General features: G+C 46.2%; 1 protein-coding gene across 1 annotated transcript in view; it reads left to right on the top strand.

The window, feature by feature from the left end:
* The window catches only part of LOC142492360 (kinesin-like protein KIF28), an 84,504-nt gene that overhangs the window by 52,956 nt on the left and 8,941 nt on the right, over window positions 1-22,607 (top strand). Inside the window, exons 14-18 of the mRNA XM_075595007.1 lie at window positions 1,203-1,321; window positions 9,859-9,966; window positions 12,162-12,433; window positions 15,922-16,056; window positions 16,886-17,052. Of these exons, the coding sequence (XP_075451122.1) occupies window positions 1,203-1,321; window positions 9,859-9,966; window positions 12,162-12,433; window positions 15,922-16,056; window positions 16,886-17,052 (801 nt within the window). The remainder of the gene's footprint in view (window positions 1-1,202; window positions 1,322-9,858; window positions 9,967-12,161; window positions 12,434-15,921; window positions 16,057-16,885; window positions 17,053-22,607) is intronic.

Below are 22,607 nucleotides of genomic sequence, written 5' to 3' on the forward strand. Positions count from 1 at the left end.
TGTGGGTGCTTCAAGGCATCTATATACACACTCAGTGTACTGAACCCAATTAGAGGATGATCTTCATTAATGCTGGGGTATTTTTTGAGGGAGTGATCTTTATCAAACACCTCTCCTACCTTTTTGGTACCTTTTGATTTATGTCACTTGTCTGTCTTCGTCACCCAGGTGGGAGGCATATATGGTGCCACCACTAGCATTATTTATTTTATATATGTACAAATGTGTTTAATATAATTGTGATTTAGACCAGGGCTGCGCAAACTTTTATGTTTGCGCCCCCGTGCCGGCTCTCCCCCACTGCTCGCGGCCCTCCCCCTTACAGTCATTTGACACCGCGTTGTCATGGCGATGCATTGCCAGAAGCCCTGGAGACAAGGTAAGAGGGAGTTACAGAGGCCTCGCACGCTCCCCCGGCATTTTAATTAGACACTATATGTTGGTAGTATTGCTTCTGACTATATCCTTGCAGCCAGTACACAGCTGAGACACATTGATGTGCTGGGAATACCTTTCTTTGACTACTATTCTATAACAATCACCCTGCACACAGTAGCCCTCCAAACTTACTTGAGGAAGTTACATTAATTCATAATCAGGCTCTCTTGCGCGCTAGTAGCTACATACAGGCATACCCCGGTTTAAGGACACTCACTTTAAGTACACTCGCGAGTAAGGACATATCGCCCAATAGGCAAACGGCAGCTCGCGCATGCGCCTGTCAGCACGTTCTGAACAGCAATACCAGCTCTCTACCTGTACCGAAGCTGTGCGCAAGCGGGGAGACTATAGAGCCTGTTACAAATGAGTTATTTACATCAGTTATGTACATATATGATGATTACAGTACAGTACATGCATCGATAAGTGGAAAAAAGGAAGTGCTTCAGTTTAAATATATTTTCGCTTTACATACATGCTCTGGACCCATTGCGTACGTTAATGCCGGGTATGCCTGTACTCTGCTTGGGGTCTGAGTGCACTCTCTGTGGAAGTCTTCTCTCTCTGCGCTTCTGTCAATACCTTAACTTGCACAGTTGCATGTTTGCTAGCAACTTAAAAAAAAATGGCATATTTGAATAAATATGAATATACATATCATGTTTTATGTATGTTGGGCATAATATCCTCCGTTAGTTGACATTGTACGGCTACCTATGCTTGCGTCCCTTTTTTGAGTCATTTTTTCTTTTACACTTAAGGTGCTCTGCATAATAAAGATGGCAAACCTGATCCAAGTGTACTCGCAGTCTTCCATGACTACATTAAACTGATGCCCCTAGTTGCAGAAGCAAATCAGATGAGTGAGGAGCTAATGAAGGTAAACCTCTGTGATAACAAAGGGGCAGAATTCATCAAGCCCAGATCCCGGGTATTGTACCCCGATCCCGCTTAACCTGCAATGGATTAAAATGGCAGTTACCGCTGGATCTGGGTGGTATTCCCTGCATTGTGGCTTGAAAAAACCTGGCCATAGTGAGCTTCTACAGTATAGATATGTGCTAGTGTGATGAACATTAAACCACTGATATTTCCAGTAGCACAGGCAGTGATATGTACAGATGTAACAGGCTTCATATTTCACTCTGGTCGATAAGTTATTCTGCACCCACACCGCTATGGAAACTCTAAGATGTTTTTGGGGTAACAGTCAGGCCTGCCTGACAGTTATTGAGAGGTGGGGGTGGAGGAAGAGGTGAATGCAGATGTTGTTGAGCGTAGAGTAGGGAGAGTGGTGCCTGGCAGTCAACACCAGTCAGGTAAACCAGACTCACTACCTTTGCCGGGGCCATGTACAGTCCCGACTATGCCCCTTGATGATAAAGAAAAAAATCCCATTGCTTTCAATTGGACATTTTGCTTTGATTAATCTGGTGCTATTATTTCCTTTATTCCCATTGAATTATAACAGGATATGTATGGTATGTTATATGGGCAAACCATGTCACTAGTGTAGGGAAGTGGTAGGAACCTCATATGTGTGTTCAGTGTGTGTTCAGTTGGTGTTTTGACTCTGTTCAGGAGAGTCATGTGGAGGTCTGCAACAGTGTTGCAGAGGCTGATGCAATAGCTGTGAGTCTGTGCAGCTCAAGGCAGAGAGGCTCTGTTGAGGAACTACAACTCCCATGAGCTTCTGGGCAGTCACCTGACTTGAGGAGCCAATTGGAAGGCTAGAATTACAGGAGGAGGAAAGGGAAGCGTGGGTTAGAGGCCATGCTAGTCAGAGGGGTTCTGGAAGGTAAAGGAGGAGGGTGTATGCGTGCAGGGGTCTGTGACCCACCTGCATAGGCTAGCTTTACCCCGCAGGCCCTTAGGAGAAGCCCCTGAGCCACAGTAGGTTGCTGTGCTGCAGGGACGCCCATAGTGGTAGCGATCAGTCACCTTACTCTGTAGACAGTTATGGACAAGCGTGCGGAGCAGGTTTGCTGGTGAGCTGCTTGGGGCCAGACAGCTGCACTGCAGACATCAAAGACAAGCAAGGATTCGGCTGATCCTTTTCGAAGCATTACCGGTCATCGCCGTGACCGGAAGGTATTTACGTTAAGTGCACCAACACCGGTCAATAGGTGCTGATCCCGCCTTAGGCGTAACTCTTTGAGGACACTAGTGAGTGACCAAAGGCCTAATACACGGAGTTATTCTAGCTACTAGCGCAAGGACACGGTGTGTGGGGCACGCGGTGGCGGGACCCGGACATACTCATTAAGAGCGTGGCTGAGCCACTACTATACAGGACAATACTCATTAAGTGCGTGGCCAAGCCACTCACGTTATAAGGACATTATCATTTAGCTGCGTTAAGGTCATATTGCGTTATAGGTTATGTGTTGGGTTATATGCTGTGTGTTTATTAATATGATAGAGTGCTAAGGTTATTGTGCATATAGTAAAGTTGGTTGCATCATATATGTGTGTGTATATGTTTCTTGCCCAGGGGAATCTCACATCATGGGGATCCTGGGTAAGTGGAGGCGCTGCGCTATAAGTGATACCCCAGGCTCCCAGCTAGCGGAGGCTCAGAACTCCTGGAGCCGCAGGTGCGTGCAGTTACCCGTAGTCGCTTTAGCGTGTCAGAAAAAGGGCTACATTTGGAAGCGCTGCTGAGATCTCAGACCTAGGGTGCACTATATTGTTTTATTACTGTGCAACCAATTTTTTTTCTCCCGCCATGTTTGTGCCCTCGCAGCCTGAGGTGTGCAAGTGGGCCCAACGGCATGAAATTCCCCTGACACGTGCCTTCGGCCTGGGACACGTTCCCGCTACCCTCTACCTGGGCACTGTGACCGATCTTGTCAGGAAACTCCCGCTCATGGACACTGCCCGAGTGCAAGATCACTATTACGACCGGGAACAGGATTGGCGCAAAATATTATTGGTCACTGACCAGGACATATGCCCCAAAGCCCTGCCCTTAGTATTACTTCTGCCCGAGGCTCCCAGCATCCACTGTCCAATAGTACAGGTGGATTCCACCGAACCACTGGCTGCGTCCACACCCCAAAGGGGATACCTCGGCTCGTTAGGTACCGTCACAACCAGCTCTGATCGCACCCCTGAGAACAGTTTGAACCCCCGGTGGCCTGCCGCAATGGGCCTAGGCACTTCGTTCACTCCCTCGGCCATTAGGCCCGTGCTGAGCAGAACCAGTCTGTCAAGGCTTGACGCCTATTCAAATGCTGGGAGTAGCCAGTAGCAGAAGCCATTCACCACACTACACAGTCCCTCCAATACCGAAAACTGAAGGCGTTTTCTGCGGACAAACCCACTCCACTGGTAGAAGTCGGGTTCGAGGAATGGCTGAACCACACGGAACAGGTACTACCCGAATGGTCATGCACAGATGCCGTCCGGAGGCAGCGCATAATTGAATGCCTGAGGGCCCAAGCGTCCCACATGGTGCACTGCTATCGGGACGACCACCCGGATGCTGACGCGGCTGGCATCATCCACTGTCTGACCAAAGTGTATGGGGTTCCTGTGGATGCCTTTGCGCTAATGGCCAGGTTCCACGCTCTGGCCAAGAAAGAAGGAGAGATGGTGTCTGACTTCCTTCGACGGTTGCATCTGGACCTGTGGACCCTGGTGAGGAAGGGGGTGGTGCAGAAGATGGATGCTGATGGACTACGCACCACCCAGCTACTGAGGGGACTCCCCTTGCACCCGGTGTCTGTACGCTCAGTCCGAGACAACTCCTACCACAGTCATCTCCAGTGCTATGCTTGCAGAGAAATGGGGCACATTAGAGTGTACTGCCCCTCCCTACGGAAAACGGGGTCCCGACCGGCCAAGTCTATGCTGTGTACTCCGCAGACCGACGAAGCAGTGGCCCCGTCCTCGATGAGTCGCCGAATAGGGCCAGCGGCCATCGTCAAGGTGGTGATTGAAGGCATCTACACCTTGGCGCTGATGGATACTGGGTCCCAGGTGACCATCGTTTATCGACCCTTCTACGATCAACACTTGCACCAGCTGCCGCTGCTATCTGCTGACTCCTTGCGGTTGAGAGGGTTGAGCCATGAAGACTACCCTATTGACGGTGTGGTGAAGGTACATCTGGACATCCCCAGTTGAACAGCGGCAAGCATCACCCCATGGAGGTGGAGGCCTTAGTATGTCCAGAACCCCAGGATCATCCCAGCGCCCTGATAATCATGGGGACCAACACAGACATCGTACAGGATGTGCTCCGCAAGTATCTACAGGAAACGGGTGAATCACCGTTGCTGGCTCTAGCTGCTTGCCCGGTGTTGCGAGAGGTTTGCGGTAAGATTGCGACCGAAGAGGAACATGGGATGCTGTATAGTCAAGAGCGGGGGCTAACCGAGATCCTGCCCGGGGAAGGAAGAATGATGATCGCCGCCTGTCGTTATCCGGCCAAACGTCCGGAGGATCAACAGTTCTCCCTGGAAAGCTCGATCCGCGATGACCAGCGACTCGGCTACGAAGTATTGGCCTCGATAAAGAAGTGGTCGGGAAAAATTCCGGCTCGAACCCAGGTGTACGTACGGAACCTTTCTGCCTACACCATGTGCATTGATCGCCGGCAACCATTGGGTTGAATCTATCCAGTAACCCCGGTGGAGAATAGTGTAGGTGAGCGCCCGGTGGTCACCACCCATGCCGTGACCCCAAGGTTGGCATTCAACTTTGGAGATTCACCCTTGACGGAGGGCTGGAAAGGAAGACTGTAGACCAAACTGGAAGAACGACGGGGGGTATTCTCCATAAGTGATATGAATGTAGGGTGCAGTCGCAGCGCCCGCCATACCATTCGACTGAGCGACCCTGCCCGTTCCGGGAATGTTCTCACCGCATTGCACCCCGAGACGTGGAAGAGGTGAGGAGATTACTAGCCGAAATGGAGGAAGCTGGTATTGTTCAAGGATCACGCAGTCCCTATGCCTCACCCATCGTAGTGGTTCGCAAAAAGAATGGGACCGTACGCCTCTGCGTGGACTATAGGACCTTGAACAGCCGTACGGTGCCTGATCAGTATACCCTCCCACGCATCGAGGACCTCTTGAACTCCCTGACGGGAAGTAAATGGTTCAGTGTACTAGATTTGAGGTCGGGTATTATCAAGTACCCATGGATCTGGAAAATCAGGAGAGAACGGCCTTCATCTGCCCGCTAGGGTTCTACCAGTTCACCCGCATGCCGCAAGGGATATGCGGGGCTCCTGTCACCTTTCAGAGGCTAATGGAAAAGACCCTGGGGGACCTGAACCCGCAAGAATGCTTGGTGTACCTGGACGACATTATAGTGTTCTGAAAGACGCTAAAGGAGCATGAGGAGCGGCTGATGAGGGTGTTGGATCGACTTCAAAAGGAGGGGCTGAAACTGTCCCTGGATAAGTGCAAATTCTGCCGCACGTCCGTGACATACGTGGGTCACATTGTATCAGCTGAAGGGATATCCACCGACCCAGGGAAGATAGAGGCAGTGGTGAATTTGCCCCGGCCTAACAACGTTCAAGAACTTCGATCCTTCCTGGGTTCTGCGGCTACTACCGGCGATTCGTGGAGGGCTACTCCAGCAAAGCTAAACTCCTGAATAATCTCTTAAAAATCTGTCCTGAGGACACCGGCAGGAAAACCACCACAGCACAAACGCCATTTGGAGAGAAATGGACCTCTGCTTGTGAGCAAGCGTTCTTGAAATTGAAAGCCAGCCTAACGCAGGCCCCAGTGCTGGCCTATGCCGACCCCGACCGAGAATACGTTCTACACGTGGATGCCAGCTTCAGTGGCCTGGGAGCAGTGTTGCACCAGAAACATGACACAGGGCTCCGCCCAGTGGCGTATGCGAGTTGAAGCTTAACTCCAAGCGAACAGAACTATCCTGTCCACAAGCTGGAGTTTCTAGCCCTCAAATGGGCTGTAGTGGATAAGCTACATGATTACTTGTATGGGGTACAGTATGAAGTCAGGACAGATAATAACCCAATGACTTACATCAACACGTCCGCCAAATTGGATGCGACAGGTCACCGGTGGTTGGCGGCGCTGGCCAACTATCGGTTCAACCTTAAGTATAAACCAGGGCCCACTAACATAGGGGCCGATGCTCTGTCACGAAGGCCGGGGCTTCAACCCACCATAGATGAGGAAGTATGGGAGGAAATTCCGGGGCCTGGCATACGTGCTCTATGTTCGCTAGCAGCAGTGGTAAACGATCAGATGGCGTTCTCAGAGCAAAGAGTAGCTGATTCATTAGGATGTCAATCCCGAGCCATTCCCCGGGCCTACCGAGGTCGGGAAGGAATGAACATTACCGAAGATAAAATCATTTCCTGGAAAGAATTGGTGCAACACCAGGTCCAAGATCCAGTGGTGGAACTAGCTCGCCAAGCTCTGCAGCAAGAGAACCCCTCTATTCTTAAGCAAGCCCCCAGAGAACTGGTGAAGCTATTGTTGAATGAGTTCGGGAAGTTCGAACTGGACAATTGCCTATTGTACCGGGTCATTCCATACCACAATCATCCCGACCGGCGACAACTATTCTTGCCTGAAAGTCTGAGAAATATGGTCCTCAGGGCCCTTCATGATGATCATGGCCATCTGGGCGTTGACAAGACATTCGGGTTACTTCGGGACCGGTTCTATTGGCCAAAAATGAGAGAATCAGTGGAAATGCATTGCCGAATGTGTACCCGCTGTATACAGAGGAAAACACTCCCCACACGGGCAGCCCCCATGGCCCATCTGAAAAGCTCTGGTACTATGGATTTGGTGTGCATGGATTTCTTGTGTATCGAGCCAGACACCCGGGGCATCGGTAACGTACTAGTGATTACAGACCACTATACAAGGTACGCCCAAGCGTTCCCCACCAAAGATCAACGGGCGGTGACAGTGGCTAGAGTATTGTGGGAGAAATACTTAATTCATTATGGATTACCGAACAGACTCCACTCTGATCAAGGCAGGGATTTCGAGAGTACTCTCATTAGAGAACTGCTGAAGTTGTTAAACATAGCTAAGTCACGGACTACCCCGTACCACCCAGAAGGTGATGCTATGCCCGAACGGTTCAACCGAACACTGCTGGACATGCTGGGGACATTAAAAGGCTCTCAGAAGACGGAGTGGAGCAAGCATGTGGAGACGTTGGTGCATGCCTATAACTGTACTCGACACGAGTCTACAGGGTATACTCCGTACTTCTTAATGTTTGGGAGGAAGCCCGACTACCTGTGGATGTGCGACTGCGGATATCTACCGATGGGGTATCCAACAGAATGCATTTCCGTTATGTACAGAGGTTACAGGACAGCCTGCAGCAGGCCTATAAATTGGCTGAAAAGGCGGCGGCGCAATTAAATGCGGGTAACAAAAGGCGCTATGACCACAAGGTGCGACATAAGGAGATTGGCCCGGGGGATGCTGTTCTCCTTCATAATTTAGGCATTCCCGGAAAGCACAAACTGGCTGATCGGTGGAGAGATGGGGTGTATGAGGTAGAATCACAGATGCCTGGCCTCCCGGTATACCGCATCAAGGACTCCGAAGGCCGGGTAAAGGTGTGGCATAGGAATCACCTACTCCCCATACCTCAAGTAGGGGACAACGAATTGGAGGTACCCACTGTTTCAAATGATGGAGACACTGAAAGTACAGAGGATGGCCCAGAGACTGTAATAAATGCCACCTCTGAGAATCCTATGGAGGGAACCTCTCAAAGGGGCCTTCCGGCCACGGGGGCATCTCCCGAAGGAGCTACGGGTAAAGAGCCCGTTGGTCCAACGACAGATACGCTGACTCCCGTGAGCCAGCCACTAGACCCGCAGAGCCCGTGATTTGTGCCCCAAAAAGACTTTGTAGACCTATCAGGCCCCTCAAGGGCAGAATTGGAAATGCCATACGAGGCTTACTACTCTCCCGAGGGGGTAGCTGAAGAGCAACTACGCCGAAGCCAAAGAGCTGGTCAACCTCCAATGAGGATGGCTTATAATAGATTTGGGGCACCCCATTATGAGGCTCAGCAGTGGGCTCGCAGCCGAGTGCATTCTGTTGCTGCAATGTTCAACGAAATGTGCAATTTGATATAGAGTGATAAGTAGATGTACTGTGTTTTTTTTATGATATAATATTCTGTGTATAGTTATGTAGGTGTAGCCCAAGCGGGGTCGTTGGATTCTGCAAGGGGGAGAATGTAGGGAAGTGGTAGGAACCTCATATGTGTGTTCAGTTGGTGTTTTGACTCTGTTCAGGAGAGTCATGTGGAGGTCTGCAACAGTGTTGCAGAGGCTGATGCAATAGCTGTGAGTCTGTGCAGCTCAAAGCAGAGAGGCTCTGTGAGGAAATGCAACTCCCATGAGCTCCTGGGCAGTCACCTGACTTGAGGAGCCAATCGGAAGGCTAGAATTACAGGAGGAGGAAAGGGAAGCGTGGGGGAGAGGCCACGCTAGTCAGAGGGGTTCTGGAAGGTAAAGGAGGAGGGTGTATGCGTGCAGGGGGTCCGTGACCCCCGTGACCACTTTACCCCGCAGGCCCTTAGGAGAAGCCCCTGAGCCACAGTAGGTTGCTGTGCTGCAGGGACGCCCATAGTGGTAGCGATCAGTCACCTTACTGTGTAAGTTAGAGACAAGCGTGCGGAGCAGGTTTACTGGTGAGCTGCTTGGGACCAGACAGCTGCACTGCGGACATCAAAGACAAGCAAGGATTCGGCTGATCCTTTTCGAAGCATTACCGGTCACCGCCGTGACCGGAAGGTATTTACGTTAAGTGCACCAACACCGGTCAACAGGCGCTGATCCCGCCTTAGGCGTAACTCTTTGAGGACACTAGTGAGTGACCAAAGGCCTAATACACGGAGTTATTCTAGCTACTAGCGCAAGGACACGGTGTATGGGGCACGCAGTGGCGGGACCCGGATATACTCATTAAGAGCGTGGCTGAGACACTACTGTACAGGACAATACTCATTAAGAGCGTGGCCGAGCCACTCACATTATAAGGACATTATCATTTAGCTGCGTTAAGGTTATATTGCATAATAGGTTATGTGTTGGGTTATATGCTGTGTGTTTATTAATATGATAGAGTGCTAAGGTTATTGTGCATATAGTAAAGTTGGTTGCATCATACATGTGTGTGTGTATATGTTTCTTGCCCAGGGGAATCTCACATCACGGGGATCCTGGGTAAGTGGAGGCGCTGCGCTATAAGTGATACCCCAGGCTCCCAGCTAGCGGAGGCTCAGATCTCCTGGAGCCGCAGGTGCATGCAGTTACCCGTAGTCGCTTTAGCGTGTCAGAAAAAGGGCTACACTAGCTATATCTGTTGGTGAAGACAGAGGAGGCAGGGGCAAAAAGCAAACAATTAATGACGTCTCTTTTCATCTTTGTTGGAACAGGATCTCAGGTTTGAATTGAAGGTTAAAAATTTGGCATTGACTGATTCCAGAGGCTATGATCTGCAAAAGGAAATTATGGTGAAAGTGATCAGTACAATTACACACCAGGTATGTACAATACATTGAAAATAAGTCAACTTTGACACATATATGGTATGCTGTCTCTGGTGACACTATAAGAAATAAGAAGTATATTCCAAGCACTTGGAACATGGATCTCACATAAGTAACTGTGGTCCTCTGTTCGGTTCAGTTAGTCCATCATGCCTTCATACACCGACATTTATCCACTTCATTTCTATATGGGCCAAATCAGATTGTGGAGCACTGCAATGCTGGTATCTTCTTTACTGAGGGGAGTTGAGTAAAGGGTGGGGAATAGAAACATCACATGTCCAGATATTCTCACAGTGTCACTTTTGACTTCATGTCCATTTTAACATGGACCACTATACGCATATGCCTGCCATATTACACAGCTTTTCAGCACAGTCTGGGTTACAGAAGTGAATAGCCAGTAAAACCTAGTCACAGACAGCTGTTTCGACCTTTTGGGTCTCATCATTGCGAGGCTGGTTGTACTGGTGTAACGGTGTTTCCCCCACCCGGTGGGAGATTTGGCTATATGGTGCATATAGCTGCTGGCAACAGGAGGGCTGAGTCGGCTGCCGATGGTAGTGGGACACAGGACTTGGCTTCTGGGGTTCATAAGTAGATAAATGATGGCCCCGCTCAAAACCTATCCTATAAAGACAACGTGCTGCCTAGGAGAATTACATTGAGACAAAATGAGTGCCACTAGGCACTAGAGAAAGTGATCCAAGGGTTCACACCCTACATATCTCTTTAGCAGTGCTGCGCCTCCATCTGCCGTAGGCTCCAGGAACTGAAAGTGATCTCCCACGGTAGAACAATTACCTCTCCCCCCATTAAGGACACACACCAGACAGGAGGTATAACAGGAACTGTTTATTATCTCTTCTGTACAGCACAGTAAACGGCAGGCCTCTGCCCAATGCAGTTTCTCTCAGCTACCCAGGAAGGATGGACCCTGGACCGTCACTACAGGCCAAGGGCACCCGCAGCCATCCTAGATCTTCCCTACCTCCCTAGCAGAGGCAGAGATATGGTCCACACTCATTCTCCCCCAGAGGGAAGAGGACCAGAGAAGGCCCAATGGTCAGCCTCTCTAATGTGTGACCTGCCTTCCTCAAGTGTGGAAAGGCACTGCTAAATTTGGGGCGGTACTGCCCTTAAGTACTTCCAAGAGGAAGGCACTAGGTCTGGATCATGATTGGTCATGCCCAGGCCTGATGTCACCGCCTCCCGCTGTCACTCAAGTGCAGCTCCTCGGAGGGGTAAAACCCCATATTGACTACTGGCAACCTGACTGTACCAGGGCTTACTGCCAGGAGTAGGATAGGCTAGTAGCCAAAGGTGACCTGGCTACACTGGCTTTGTAAGTTCTTTGGAATTTAGGAAGCCAACCAATGTTTTTGAAGAAAAGAGAGGCTGAAAGAGATCTCAGAGAGTGATATAATCCAGTTGCACAATTTTGTATAGATCATAAGGAGAGACTGTGATACAAGAAGGTCCGAAGGTTGCAGTAATTACGAAAGGAGAGAAGAAGGGTGAGGGTTAGACGGTGAATGGTAAAAATGTTGTAGAGGAAGAGAAATGGCAATACTTCATGTAGTGTGCTTAAAGAATCTGTACCCTTAAAAATAACAAAATAGTTTCCCCCTAAGTATGAAGCAGGGGGTCTCTGGAGCTAAACCGCATTCATTTCAGCTCTGGGGACTCCCTGCTTGCAGAAATACCTCTAAAGGTGATGCTGCTATCAGTTTATAGGTCCCGCAAGCCAATAGGAAGCCATAATGAATTACGTTGCGGTTATCTATTGGCCCGTGGGACCTTCAAACCGCCATACTAGGTGCCCAGCCAGACCTGCTACCAGTGGCACCTTTGGAGGTATCTCTGGAAGCAGGGGGTCCCCAGAGCTGAAATCAATGCAGTTAAGCTCCAGTGACCCCCTGCTTCCCACCTAGTAAAAAAAAAAAAAAAAAAAAATGAGAAAAGTAAGAGACCAGATTGTGATTGACAAAGTATGGAAAATAAGGGTTGTGAGCATGTCAAACAAGCTATTAGCTAATGTTGCCATCCCTTTAAGTAGCAGAAGTTACTCTCGGTTCAGAGACTAGTTTTCTTATCCCTTTCAGTTTTAGAGTAGGCCTACAAATCATTACAAAACATATGGTACTAAAAGCGTTCATTCATTTTTTTTTCTCCTTGTACATTTCCAGGTGTGGATATGGTCCAAATCCAAGTTTATCAACAGGAAGTTCTTGATGGAGGACTTGTACCAGCGCTCTTTGGATGGAGACATCAACTTGGACCGTGAAAGTGATCCATTCTGGGATCCCGTTGAGGTTATTCATTTAGGATCAGCCCACATCTGGCTTCAGTCTCTGGCTTATTGTATGAAACTGGAAGAACAAACAGAGCTGCTTAATTCTGAAGGGGTCGAAGAAGCCATAGTCACGATAAATATTACCCCCTGCTCCAGTACTGGAAAGTAAGTGAACACTCGCTTATTTTCACATCAAATGGAATGTTTTAAAAATACGGACCACCATTTTCTATCTTGTTTCGTACATTTGAAACACTTCTCTTTGGAGCGGAGGTTAATACTACCTAAGCCTGGCGGATTTATTTCATGTGCAGAGAAAGGAAAATGCAAATGTTTTAGTTGCAAATTGTAACACATCTCATTTTAATATTGGGCTGATTCGTCTCTACTCCTCCTTTGATCAAACGCTCACTAGAGCAAGTGAAGCAAAATTGGAGCAAAGCACCTTGATAAATTGAACCAAGGTAAAGCAGATACAGAATGACAAAGGGGGTCATGTGTCAAAGGCTCCAGGCTGCAAAATTTGGCAAAAGTAGAACAAAATACTGCACCCAACAATTGGATATTGTGGTGCAGTTTTTTGCCCCACTTTTGCAGCCGTGAGACTTTCATACATAACACTTAAAATATGTAAATGTTTTTGACGCAGTGCTGCAGTTTGTGACATATCTCTCATCAAAATAAGCATATTTAGTATTGTGACCCCATGCAAATCTAGGAAATATGGGAATCGTAAAGACTGGGTCTCAGATCTATTTAGTACGCCAGGTGAAGTCTTAGGAGTTGTGGACATCACTACTAAACGTAAATGAGAAGCTAGCCATCAGTTAAATAAGGATTGAGAACATAGATAATTGGACACTCTGGCTTAGTTCACTTCCATTGCCATATTGCACTGCATTTATTATGTTGATATGTTCAGGATCGCCAACAGTGGGGGAGAGCCGGGACAGGTGTCCCAGGCCCGGTGGCTGCACAGGGCCCGGCCGGCACTGCAAGTTGGACCCGACTTCTGGCTGGGCCTGGCTGCTGGTCCTCCCGTTGCCACTGGGCCCCGGCTCTTCCCAACTTTGGGCTCCCTCACTGACTGCCCCACGCTGAGCTTGTGATGAGAGGGAGGCCCAGTGTGGGACATAGTGAGGGAAGCCCGGCGCGCGCAACAGCATCACAAGCTAAGCTTGGGACAGAGTGAGGGAAGCGCGCGGCTGGGGAAAGCCAGGGCCCAACGACAACAAGAGGACAGGCAGCCGGGTCAGGCCCAACTTGCAGTGCCGACCGGGCCCCCTGCAGCCACTGGTAGATGAATGTATTTGGGGGGGGGGGGGTTCTTTTATATGTATTTGGGTGGGGAGGGGGTTCTTTTTTATGTTATTAGTGGGTGGGGGGTTCATTTCCTTGTATTTGGTGGGTGTGGAGTTCTTTTCTTTGTATTTGGTGGGTGTGGGGTTCTTTTCTTTGTATTTGAGGGGTGGGGGTTCTTTTCTTTGTATTTGAGGGGTGGAGGATTATTTTCTATGTATTTGGGGAGTGGGGTTTTTTTCTAATTATTTGGGGGTGGTTTTTTTTGTTTATATATTTTGGGATTCTTTTGTATGTATTTGAGGAGTTGGGATTCTTTTGTATGTATTTGAGGAGTTGGGGTTCTTTTATATGTATTTGGGGGTGTTTTTTAATATGAATTAGGGGGTGGGGGGTTCTTTTACATGTATTTGGGGTGGGGTTTTTTTGGTATGTATTTTGTGGGAGGATTGTCTGTGTCGGGGGAGGGTGGGGAGGGAATGAGTGTGAGGAGGGGGGATTGAATGAGAGTGGGGTAATTGATGGAGGTCGAGAGAGTGAGGAAAAGACAGAGTAAGAGTGAGACGGAGGGGAGTGAAATACATGTGGGGGAAGGGATTGAGTGAGAGCGAGGTAATTGATGTAAGGAGAAGAGAGTGAGAGGAGAGAGGGAGAGATTGAGGAACAGAGAGTGAGACGGCGGGGAGAGAAATACACGGGAAGAGGGGGGAAATAGAGGGGACTTGTGAGGTGGGAAATGGGGGGGGGGTCTCGCAAGACCACTGACTGGGGGGGGAAGCCTCAGTCGTAACTCTAGTCCTGGGCCCCAGGAAACCTGTCTGCAGCTCTGGATTTGCTGTTGGCTCAACAATCCTTAAACCTATGAACTAGGAAAGTTGCAGATCCATATGTAAATGTATAGGTAAATCCCAACGAGGTCAACAGAGGGCTAGATTGCATAAAAATCAATCCTTTGCTCAGTTTTTTTAGGTCTGGATCCGACCCAAATAATAACTTTTATTTAAGTATCCTTAAAGATTTCTCTAACTTAACTCTGTACGTAAACTAATGGTATAACCCCCGCAGCTGCCAGAAGTAGAGTATGTTGCAGGTGCTCCCTAGGTAGGTTAATAACTATAGAACAACCAGAGAGGAAAGAAACCTAGTATGGGCACTCATACAGCAAGTGGATGTAAGGTGAAAATAGTTAAAACTGTAAAACTTTATTATCCAAGTTTAAAATAAAGGGTGTTAAAACGAGTATTAAATGCTACGATCCTATAAATATGAACACTAATGTCAATGCTCTGGATCCACTTGCTGTATGAGTGCCCGTACTAGGTTTCTTTCCTCTCTGGTTGTTCTAACTTAACCTTATAATTAACTAGCTGATATACCCGGCGTTGCCCATGATGTAATGTTCTGCCTCCCCCAGCCGGGGGGGGAGGGAGAGGGAGAGAGAGAGAGTTGGGTGACGTCATAGAGCCGGGTGACGTCATAGAGCCACCAATCTGATTGGCCAGAGGCTGAGGACCAATCAGATTCACCGCAGCTAGTACCAACCTTTCGATTTTATATATTATAGCTGATATACCCGATGTTGCCCGTGATGTAATGTTCTGCCTCCTCCATCCTCCCTCTCAACTCCCTTCCCCCCCTCTTCACAGCTGTTCAGGCTTCCCCCCCTTCTTTCCTGACTCCCCCCCCCCCTCTCTCCTGACTCCCCCTCTCCCCCCCTCTCTCCTGACTCCCTCTCTCCCCCCCTATCTCCTGACTCCCTCTCCCTCCCTCTCCTGACTCCCTCTCTCCCCCCCCCCCTCTCTCCTGACTCCCTCCCCCCTCTCTCCTGACTAACTCCCCCCCCTCTCTCCTAACTCCCCACCCCTCTCTCCTGACTGAATACCACCCCCCGCCTGTCCGCTGTGCGCCGCCATCTTACCGGGGGCATCTGCAGGAGGAAGGGGGTCCTTCCGGAGGCTGCCTGCCCACTGCCTGTCCCCCCGCCGGGGAAGGAAGTGAGCGTTGGCGGCTGGGGCAGGAGGGCCGCGCCGCGCTTCCCCTCCATCCGGGAGCCGGTGGGGGGGAGGGAGAGGGAGAGAGAGTTGGGTGACGTCATAGAGCCACCAATCTGATTGGCCAGAGGCTGAGGACCAATCAGATTCACCGCATCTAGTACCAACCTTTCGATTTTATATATTAAGAAGATATCAACTCCTCTAACCACAAAAAAAAAAACACTTTTAAAATGCCCTATATGTCACACTCCAGTATTTTTACGTTCTGGTTACTTGCATTAGTGACTTGACACAATGACCTGTTTGGGATAGAAATGAAAAGCATGCAAAGCAACTATTTATCCAATATCTGGTTTGCAGGTCCTTTGGGGAAGAAGATATAGTCATCGACCCTTTGGAATTACTGGGAAGAAGAATAGTTTTCCAAATTCATATCTTGCAGTGTCTTGGCGTCCGATGGTTAAAAGAAGCAACAGAAAGGGGGATTCAGATTGGGTACTGAGTTATGATTCAGCATTTTGTGCCTTTGTTTTCCTCCCTTTTCCAGGGTTTTCACCAGACTAAAATTTACTGGCTGATTTTGAATAATTGTAATATTCAATAATTAGGAGAAAACTAAAAACAAACACACAGGGTCTAAATACATTTACGTATGGTTGATAGAAATGCATTCTCTAACAGTGCTAGTGTAACAGTGCAATTCAATATTACTCAATATTCTTTATTCGCCACTATGTATATATACACCTAATACAATATAGAGTGCTGTTTGCTGCTCCTTTTGCAAAAGCTCTTCATCACATTGTGTTTGAAGGAAATGCAAGTCTGCAATTCATATGAAAACCGGAATCTCATATTAGTTTAGTGTTCATTATAAATCAAGTCAGTATGAGTATGCCCCTTTTCTGCCATGTTTTACAGTGACAATAAGAAGATGTACAATGCGTTACATTGTGCTCTTGGAATAAGATTTGTTGCAAGCTGTTATAACAGAATGAACCAAGAAAGTGTTATAATGTACAAAACCTTTCTTCATGTGTACTCAATAACTTCATACAGTCTTATGTAGAAAAGATACAAGGTTTTGAACGTTTCGTACATTCCGTACTGTTTTATGAAGATACCTCGTTAGTCCATTAAAATATAATGGTAACCTCTGACGAACTTACACTAATTCGTAACCAATACAGCTACTGGAACCTTCATAATTATTGCCAATTACACTCTGACTCGCTGTTTAAGTTTTGACTTAAATGTAAATGTTCTTAGTAGCCAATGTTTTCACAGGAGATACAGTAATTATTAACTATTTTTTTCTTTCCAGGTATCGTTTTTACGACATTCCTCGGTCCTTGTATACAAAGCCTGTGTGGAAAACCGTAAATCCCGTGATTGAACACAAGCTCCAATTTCTTGCCTTAAATATATCTCACGAACTTTTGAGCTATCTACAAAAAAATGCGTTGGTTGTCGACCTGTGGGGCCTCCAAGGTACAGCTCTTCAACTCATTATTTTCCTATAGCACACTGAAAATATATGTCTTTACTGTCAAGTATATTCTTCAAGGTTTTTTCAGGAAGAAGGAAACAATGTATTTGTTGCATCTCTTTACTGAGAAACAGGTTTTCATTACATTTGGCACAAATGTCTTAGGAGCGGAGGCTAGGATTACCTAAACCTGGGGGATTTATTTATTAGACTCCTGCTATAACCAAACACTCACTGATGCTTGTGAAGCAAAGCACCTTGTAACGCAAAGACAGAGCAAGACAGAACGTGTGCCCAGAGCCAAGCACTGTTTAAATTGAACCCCCAGTAGCCAATATATAAATTGCTATCCTATAGCCAAGGGTCAAAAAATATAATGTGATTGTTAGTCATTACTGCCCCAATGGAGGAGGGTACAACATACATTTGCTTAATAACTAAATAAACCCTAATCTAATGACGAGGTAGGGGAGGCAGCGATTTAAACAGCACTTGGCGCTGGGCACACTTTCAATACATATTTATGACAAATGTATGAACTGGTACCCATAGAACTATCTGCCACTACCTGCACCTTACTTGGATCCTATTAGACTGCCTTAGGGTGGACTCACACTTTTTAATTATTTTGTGTATTTTTGTATTGCCATGTATCTATATATTTTATATTAGTATTTGAATTAAAAATGACTTTTTAATTCCCACAAATTACTTATCCCTGGGTCTTTGAGTGCAGCATAAAGTATCTGCTCTTCTGGATTTAATTGATTTTGATTCCTGTATGCACCTGAACCTACTTTAAAAAAAAATTATATATATATATGACAAAAAACAACACAAAAATATGTAGCGCTCAGGTGGATATAAGTGATAATGTTAATAGAAATATATATAAAATATATTGTAACTAATAAAAATATCTTAATTAAAAATAACACACATTTAACTAATTATAACAACAAACCATAACGTGATAGTGATAAAGAATAAGTCCAGTATAAATGTTCCACTTTTGAAAAAATCCAGGGAGATAAAAGTCCCAGATGAGGATCCAGGGAGCGTTTTGCAGCTTCAGATAAAAGTGGTATAGCCAACCACTACGAATCTAAGAACAAAAAACAAAAAGAAGCCCAAGCTCCATAGCACGTAACTGTTTAAACAATAAAGTACATTTATTTAAAAAAAACTGCAGCCCAAAGGAAATGCACTTACAGGATTAAAAAAAGAAACTATACGTGGGAGAGATATCTCTGTGTGTATTCATCTGCGAGGGTGGGGAATGGGGGGGGTCCCAGGTAGGCAGGGTACATCTGCACAGCTTGTAGCCACCACCAGCTCCTGTCACGAGTTGGCGCCAAAACACTGAGTCATCAGTGCCTCCACGTCCTTGAGTGTTCAACGCCTTTTTTAGAGGTGACAAGGAAAGTAAATATAGAAAGAGTTGTTGAAAGAGAGGGAGATACCGAAATTCACACTAGTGAGAAAAAGAGAAAAATCACCAAACGGGGAAAAAGAGGAGGACACCAGACCAAAATGAAAGAAAATCCTAATAGAATAGAAAAACAACAAGGAATTTTCAATTTAAGTTAAAAAAAATTAACCAATGAGCAAATTCAAGTTCTCAAGGCCTATATTTCTCCCCATCTAACACTATTAATACCTTTAATAAATATATAGACGTAGGAAAATTTGTACGGAATTTGTCACTCAAGATATATTTCTTGAAACAAAAAATCCAAACTACTTCTAACGTAAACAATGTGTTACCAACAATCACTAGTGAGATACATCATACCCCTTTAAAAAAGAAGTCACAATTCTATCCAAGTTACCATAAAGGAGGTTGTTTAGACATGTTTGAAAAATTGGTTCAAGATGATCTGGAAAAGCTAACAAAACAAAATAAATATATTAAGAGAAATCCTAATCACAAACAATATTCAGCAATAAAAGAATTAAAAGAAGATACTAGGAGATAAACCCCCAAAAATTCAAAGCACCTAGGTCTAGCAGCCACCCCCAAACAATTGGAGAACTACACGGGGACACCTCTGGGCAAGCCCACATACCTCCCCCCCCCCCTTTTCCCCTCCCTCCCATGTTTGTCTCCTCCTCCCCCCCCCTCCTCTTCCCCTTACTCTTTTTCCTACGGAAAACGGAAAACTGTTATTGGTCCTTCTCTGAAAGTAATGAGCAGAGGTGTTGTGGGCCCACGACACTACTGTATGTAAAATTATCTATGACTGTGACCAATAAAAAAATTGTTACAAAAAAAAAGAAGATACTAGTATAGTAATAAAATCAGCCGATAAAGGCGGAGGGTTGGTAATCCAAGACAAAATGGACTATATTAAGGAATCTTTAAGATTATTGGATGACGCAAATACTTATTCTAGACTCTGTATTAACCCAACAGAGGATTTCCTGTATGAGTTGGAGAATCTCCTAACTTTGGGACTTAAAAAAAATTCTTATCAAGTGAAGAATTGGATTTCATTTTTATAAAAAAAAAACGTATTACCTATTTTTTATTATTTACCGAAATTACATAAAGATCCGTTAAACCCCCCTGGCCGTCCTATAATTTCAGGTGTACAATCTATTACCTCCAATTTGTCATCTTATCTAGATTTTTTCTTGCAAAAACCAGTCAAGAAACTCAAATCACATTTAAAAGACACTACTCATATTTTAAATAAGTTACAAGAAATTGTTTGGTTAGATCAATTTTGTTTAGTCACGTGTGATGTCACCTCACTTTACACAGTTATTGATCACTCACAAGGGTGTTTAGCCATTCAATGTTATTTATAACAGGAGGGATTGTACACTGAATCACATATTGATTTTTTTGTTTCATTAATTAAATTCATTTTGACTCACAATTACTTTTGGTTTAATGAGGAATTATTTTTGCAAATTAAGGGCACAGCCATGGGTACTAGATTTGCACCTACTGTAGCTATGCGAACCTCCTCATGGAGATATGGGAGGATCAATATATATGGTCACCACATCAGTTCGTTGCAAATCTAGTACTATGGACACGTTTTGTGTATGATATATTTTTTATTTGGCAGGGTGATAATGATACACTATTATTATTTATCAATTATATTAATCAGAACACATTTAATTTACACTTCACTTCCAAATTCAGCACGAGTGAAATTGAGTTTCTTGACTTACTTATTTATATTGAAAATGGGGAAATCTGCACCAAGACTTACCATAAACCGGTAAGCTGCCTCAATTATATTGAGGCAGACAGTAACCATTTAAACATCTGGCTGGACAATATCCCCCAAGGGGAACTGCGTAGAATAAAACGCAATTGTACGAATAACAGCATTTATGAGGAACAAGCCAGAACAATACTTGAAAAATTTAAATCTAAGAACTACAAAAAGACAGTTCTTGATCAAGCATACTCTAAAATAGGTAAAATTGATAGAAAAGACTTATTAAAATATAATACAAAGAAAGTCAAATCTGCTGACAACTTGGAGAGTAAAATAGATGTACCATTTATCACACAATACAACCCATTAGCTCCATTTATAAAAAAAAGTTATTAAAAAACACTGGCCATTAGTACTAAAAGATCCAATCTTACAGTCCCATCTTCCCTTGGTCCCCAAATTGTTATTTACCAAAGCTGATACTTAAAAAAAACTTATATCACCTAGCTGTCTAAAACCATCTCATAAAACCACATCCACAGGCACATTTTTGGAACCCAGGGGATTTTTTAGGTGCCTTAGGTGCAAAATGTGCAAATTGGAACCACATAGTGCTAAAAAGACTGGGAGATTTTCTTCAACTCATACAGGAAAAATATATGATATTAAACATTTCATAAATTGCGATTCATCAAATATTGTATACCTCATACAGTGCCCCTGTAAAAAACAATATATAGGGCGCACTACGAGAAAGCTGAAGTTACGCTTTGCAGAACATATTACTAACATACAAAAAAGATTTTTGCAACATACATTGTCGAGACACTTTTGTGAGGAACACAATGGCAACCCTGCAGGCATTCAATGTATTGGTATTGATAAATTACCAACAAATTGGAGGGGTGGCGATAATATCAAAGCGGTCACAGAATCTCGGCGTTCCACGTGGAGAGGAGCAGACCAGTATACCGAATAGCAGGAAGGAGAGGAACATATGTGTCCTACATGCCTAAACTATTGGCTACTTTGTAAGTAGCTGTCTACTTTTGCGCAACATAACAATACTAAAACGTACTTCACCATATTTTGTCTCTTTTCATTCATTTCAGAATTCAACCTAAAGATATCGGCTACAGTTTCAAATTCATGCTCTCTATATATTTTATTATATTATATTTAGCAATTTTAGCGCCTGTGTTTAGTTTTCCTTTTTCCATATATTACTACTGTGTATAGTGTAAATACTGTGGCAGCAATCATCGTTACATTTTATTGTGTTTATGTGTGCACTTAGTTGATATATATATATATATATATATATATATATATATATATATATATATAGTGTTCGACAATCCTCTACATTTACACGCCCGGGGCGGGTGGATTTAATCCCCGGGCGAGTAAATATTGGCCCATGCAGAACACGTTTGTTTTTTAAATTTCCCGCGCTCGCGCTGAAACAAAAAAAAACAAAAAAAAACCCCTACCTGCCAGCTGATTGGCGCGCGCTCCCAGGCTTTGTGGGCGCGCGGCCAGGCTCTATATGAGCCCGCCCTCAACGAACGGCCATTTTTTCTGTCAGGGGATCTGTTGGAGAGTACGAGAGTAAGTACTCTCCAATCCTCCATCCCCTCTGCTCCTTCCCTGCCTCCTGCAGTTCCCCCTTACTCCCCGCTTCCCCCCCGGAGATGGTAGCGTGGGTGTTCCCCCTTCTCTCCCCGTCACCCGCATACCCCGGCTTCCCGTGCGGGACGGAGGTGTCCCCCCCTTCTCCCCTCCTGCCCCCCGCTTCCCGCGCGGGACGGAGGTGTCCCCCCCTTCTCCCCGCCCCCCCGGCTTCCAGCGCCACTTCCCGCTTCCCCTGTTCTCCTGGTGATGGTACTGGGGGTGTTCCCCGCTTACCCGGCTTCCCGCGCGGGACGGAGGTGTCCCCCCCCTTCTCCCCCCCTCCGGCTTCCCACGTGGGATGGAGGTGTCCCCCCCTTCTCCCCCCCCCCGGCTTCCCGCGCGGGACGGAGGTGCCCCCCCCCTTCTCGCGATACCCGCACGGGGCTGGTTGGGAGTGTTCCCCACTTACCCCGGCTTCCCGCGCCACTTCCTGATCCCCGCGCGGGGCTGGAGATGGTCGCGGAGGGGTGTGAGCGGGGCTGTGGTGGTGTTGCTCGGTTGCGCGGCCTTTACTCTTTTTCCCCCTGTCGTGTGTGTGTGTGTATGCATGTATGGGAGAGAGAGTGTGTGTGTGTGTGTGTGTGTGTGTGTGTGTGTGTGTGTGTGTGTGTGTGTGTGTGTGTGTGTGTGTGTGTGTGTGCATGGGAGAGTGTGTGTGTGTGTACATATGCATACATGGGAGAGTGTGTGTGTGTGTGTGT

This window comes from Ascaphus truei, chromosome 4 (genome assembly GCF_040206685.1).
Source record: "Ascaphus truei isolate aAscTru1 chromosome 4, aAscTru1.hap1, whole genome shotgun sequence".
In the NCBI taxonomy this organism is placed as follows: domain Eukaryota; kingdom Metazoa; phylum Chordata; class Amphibia; order Anura; family Ascaphidae; genus Ascaphus; species Ascaphus truei.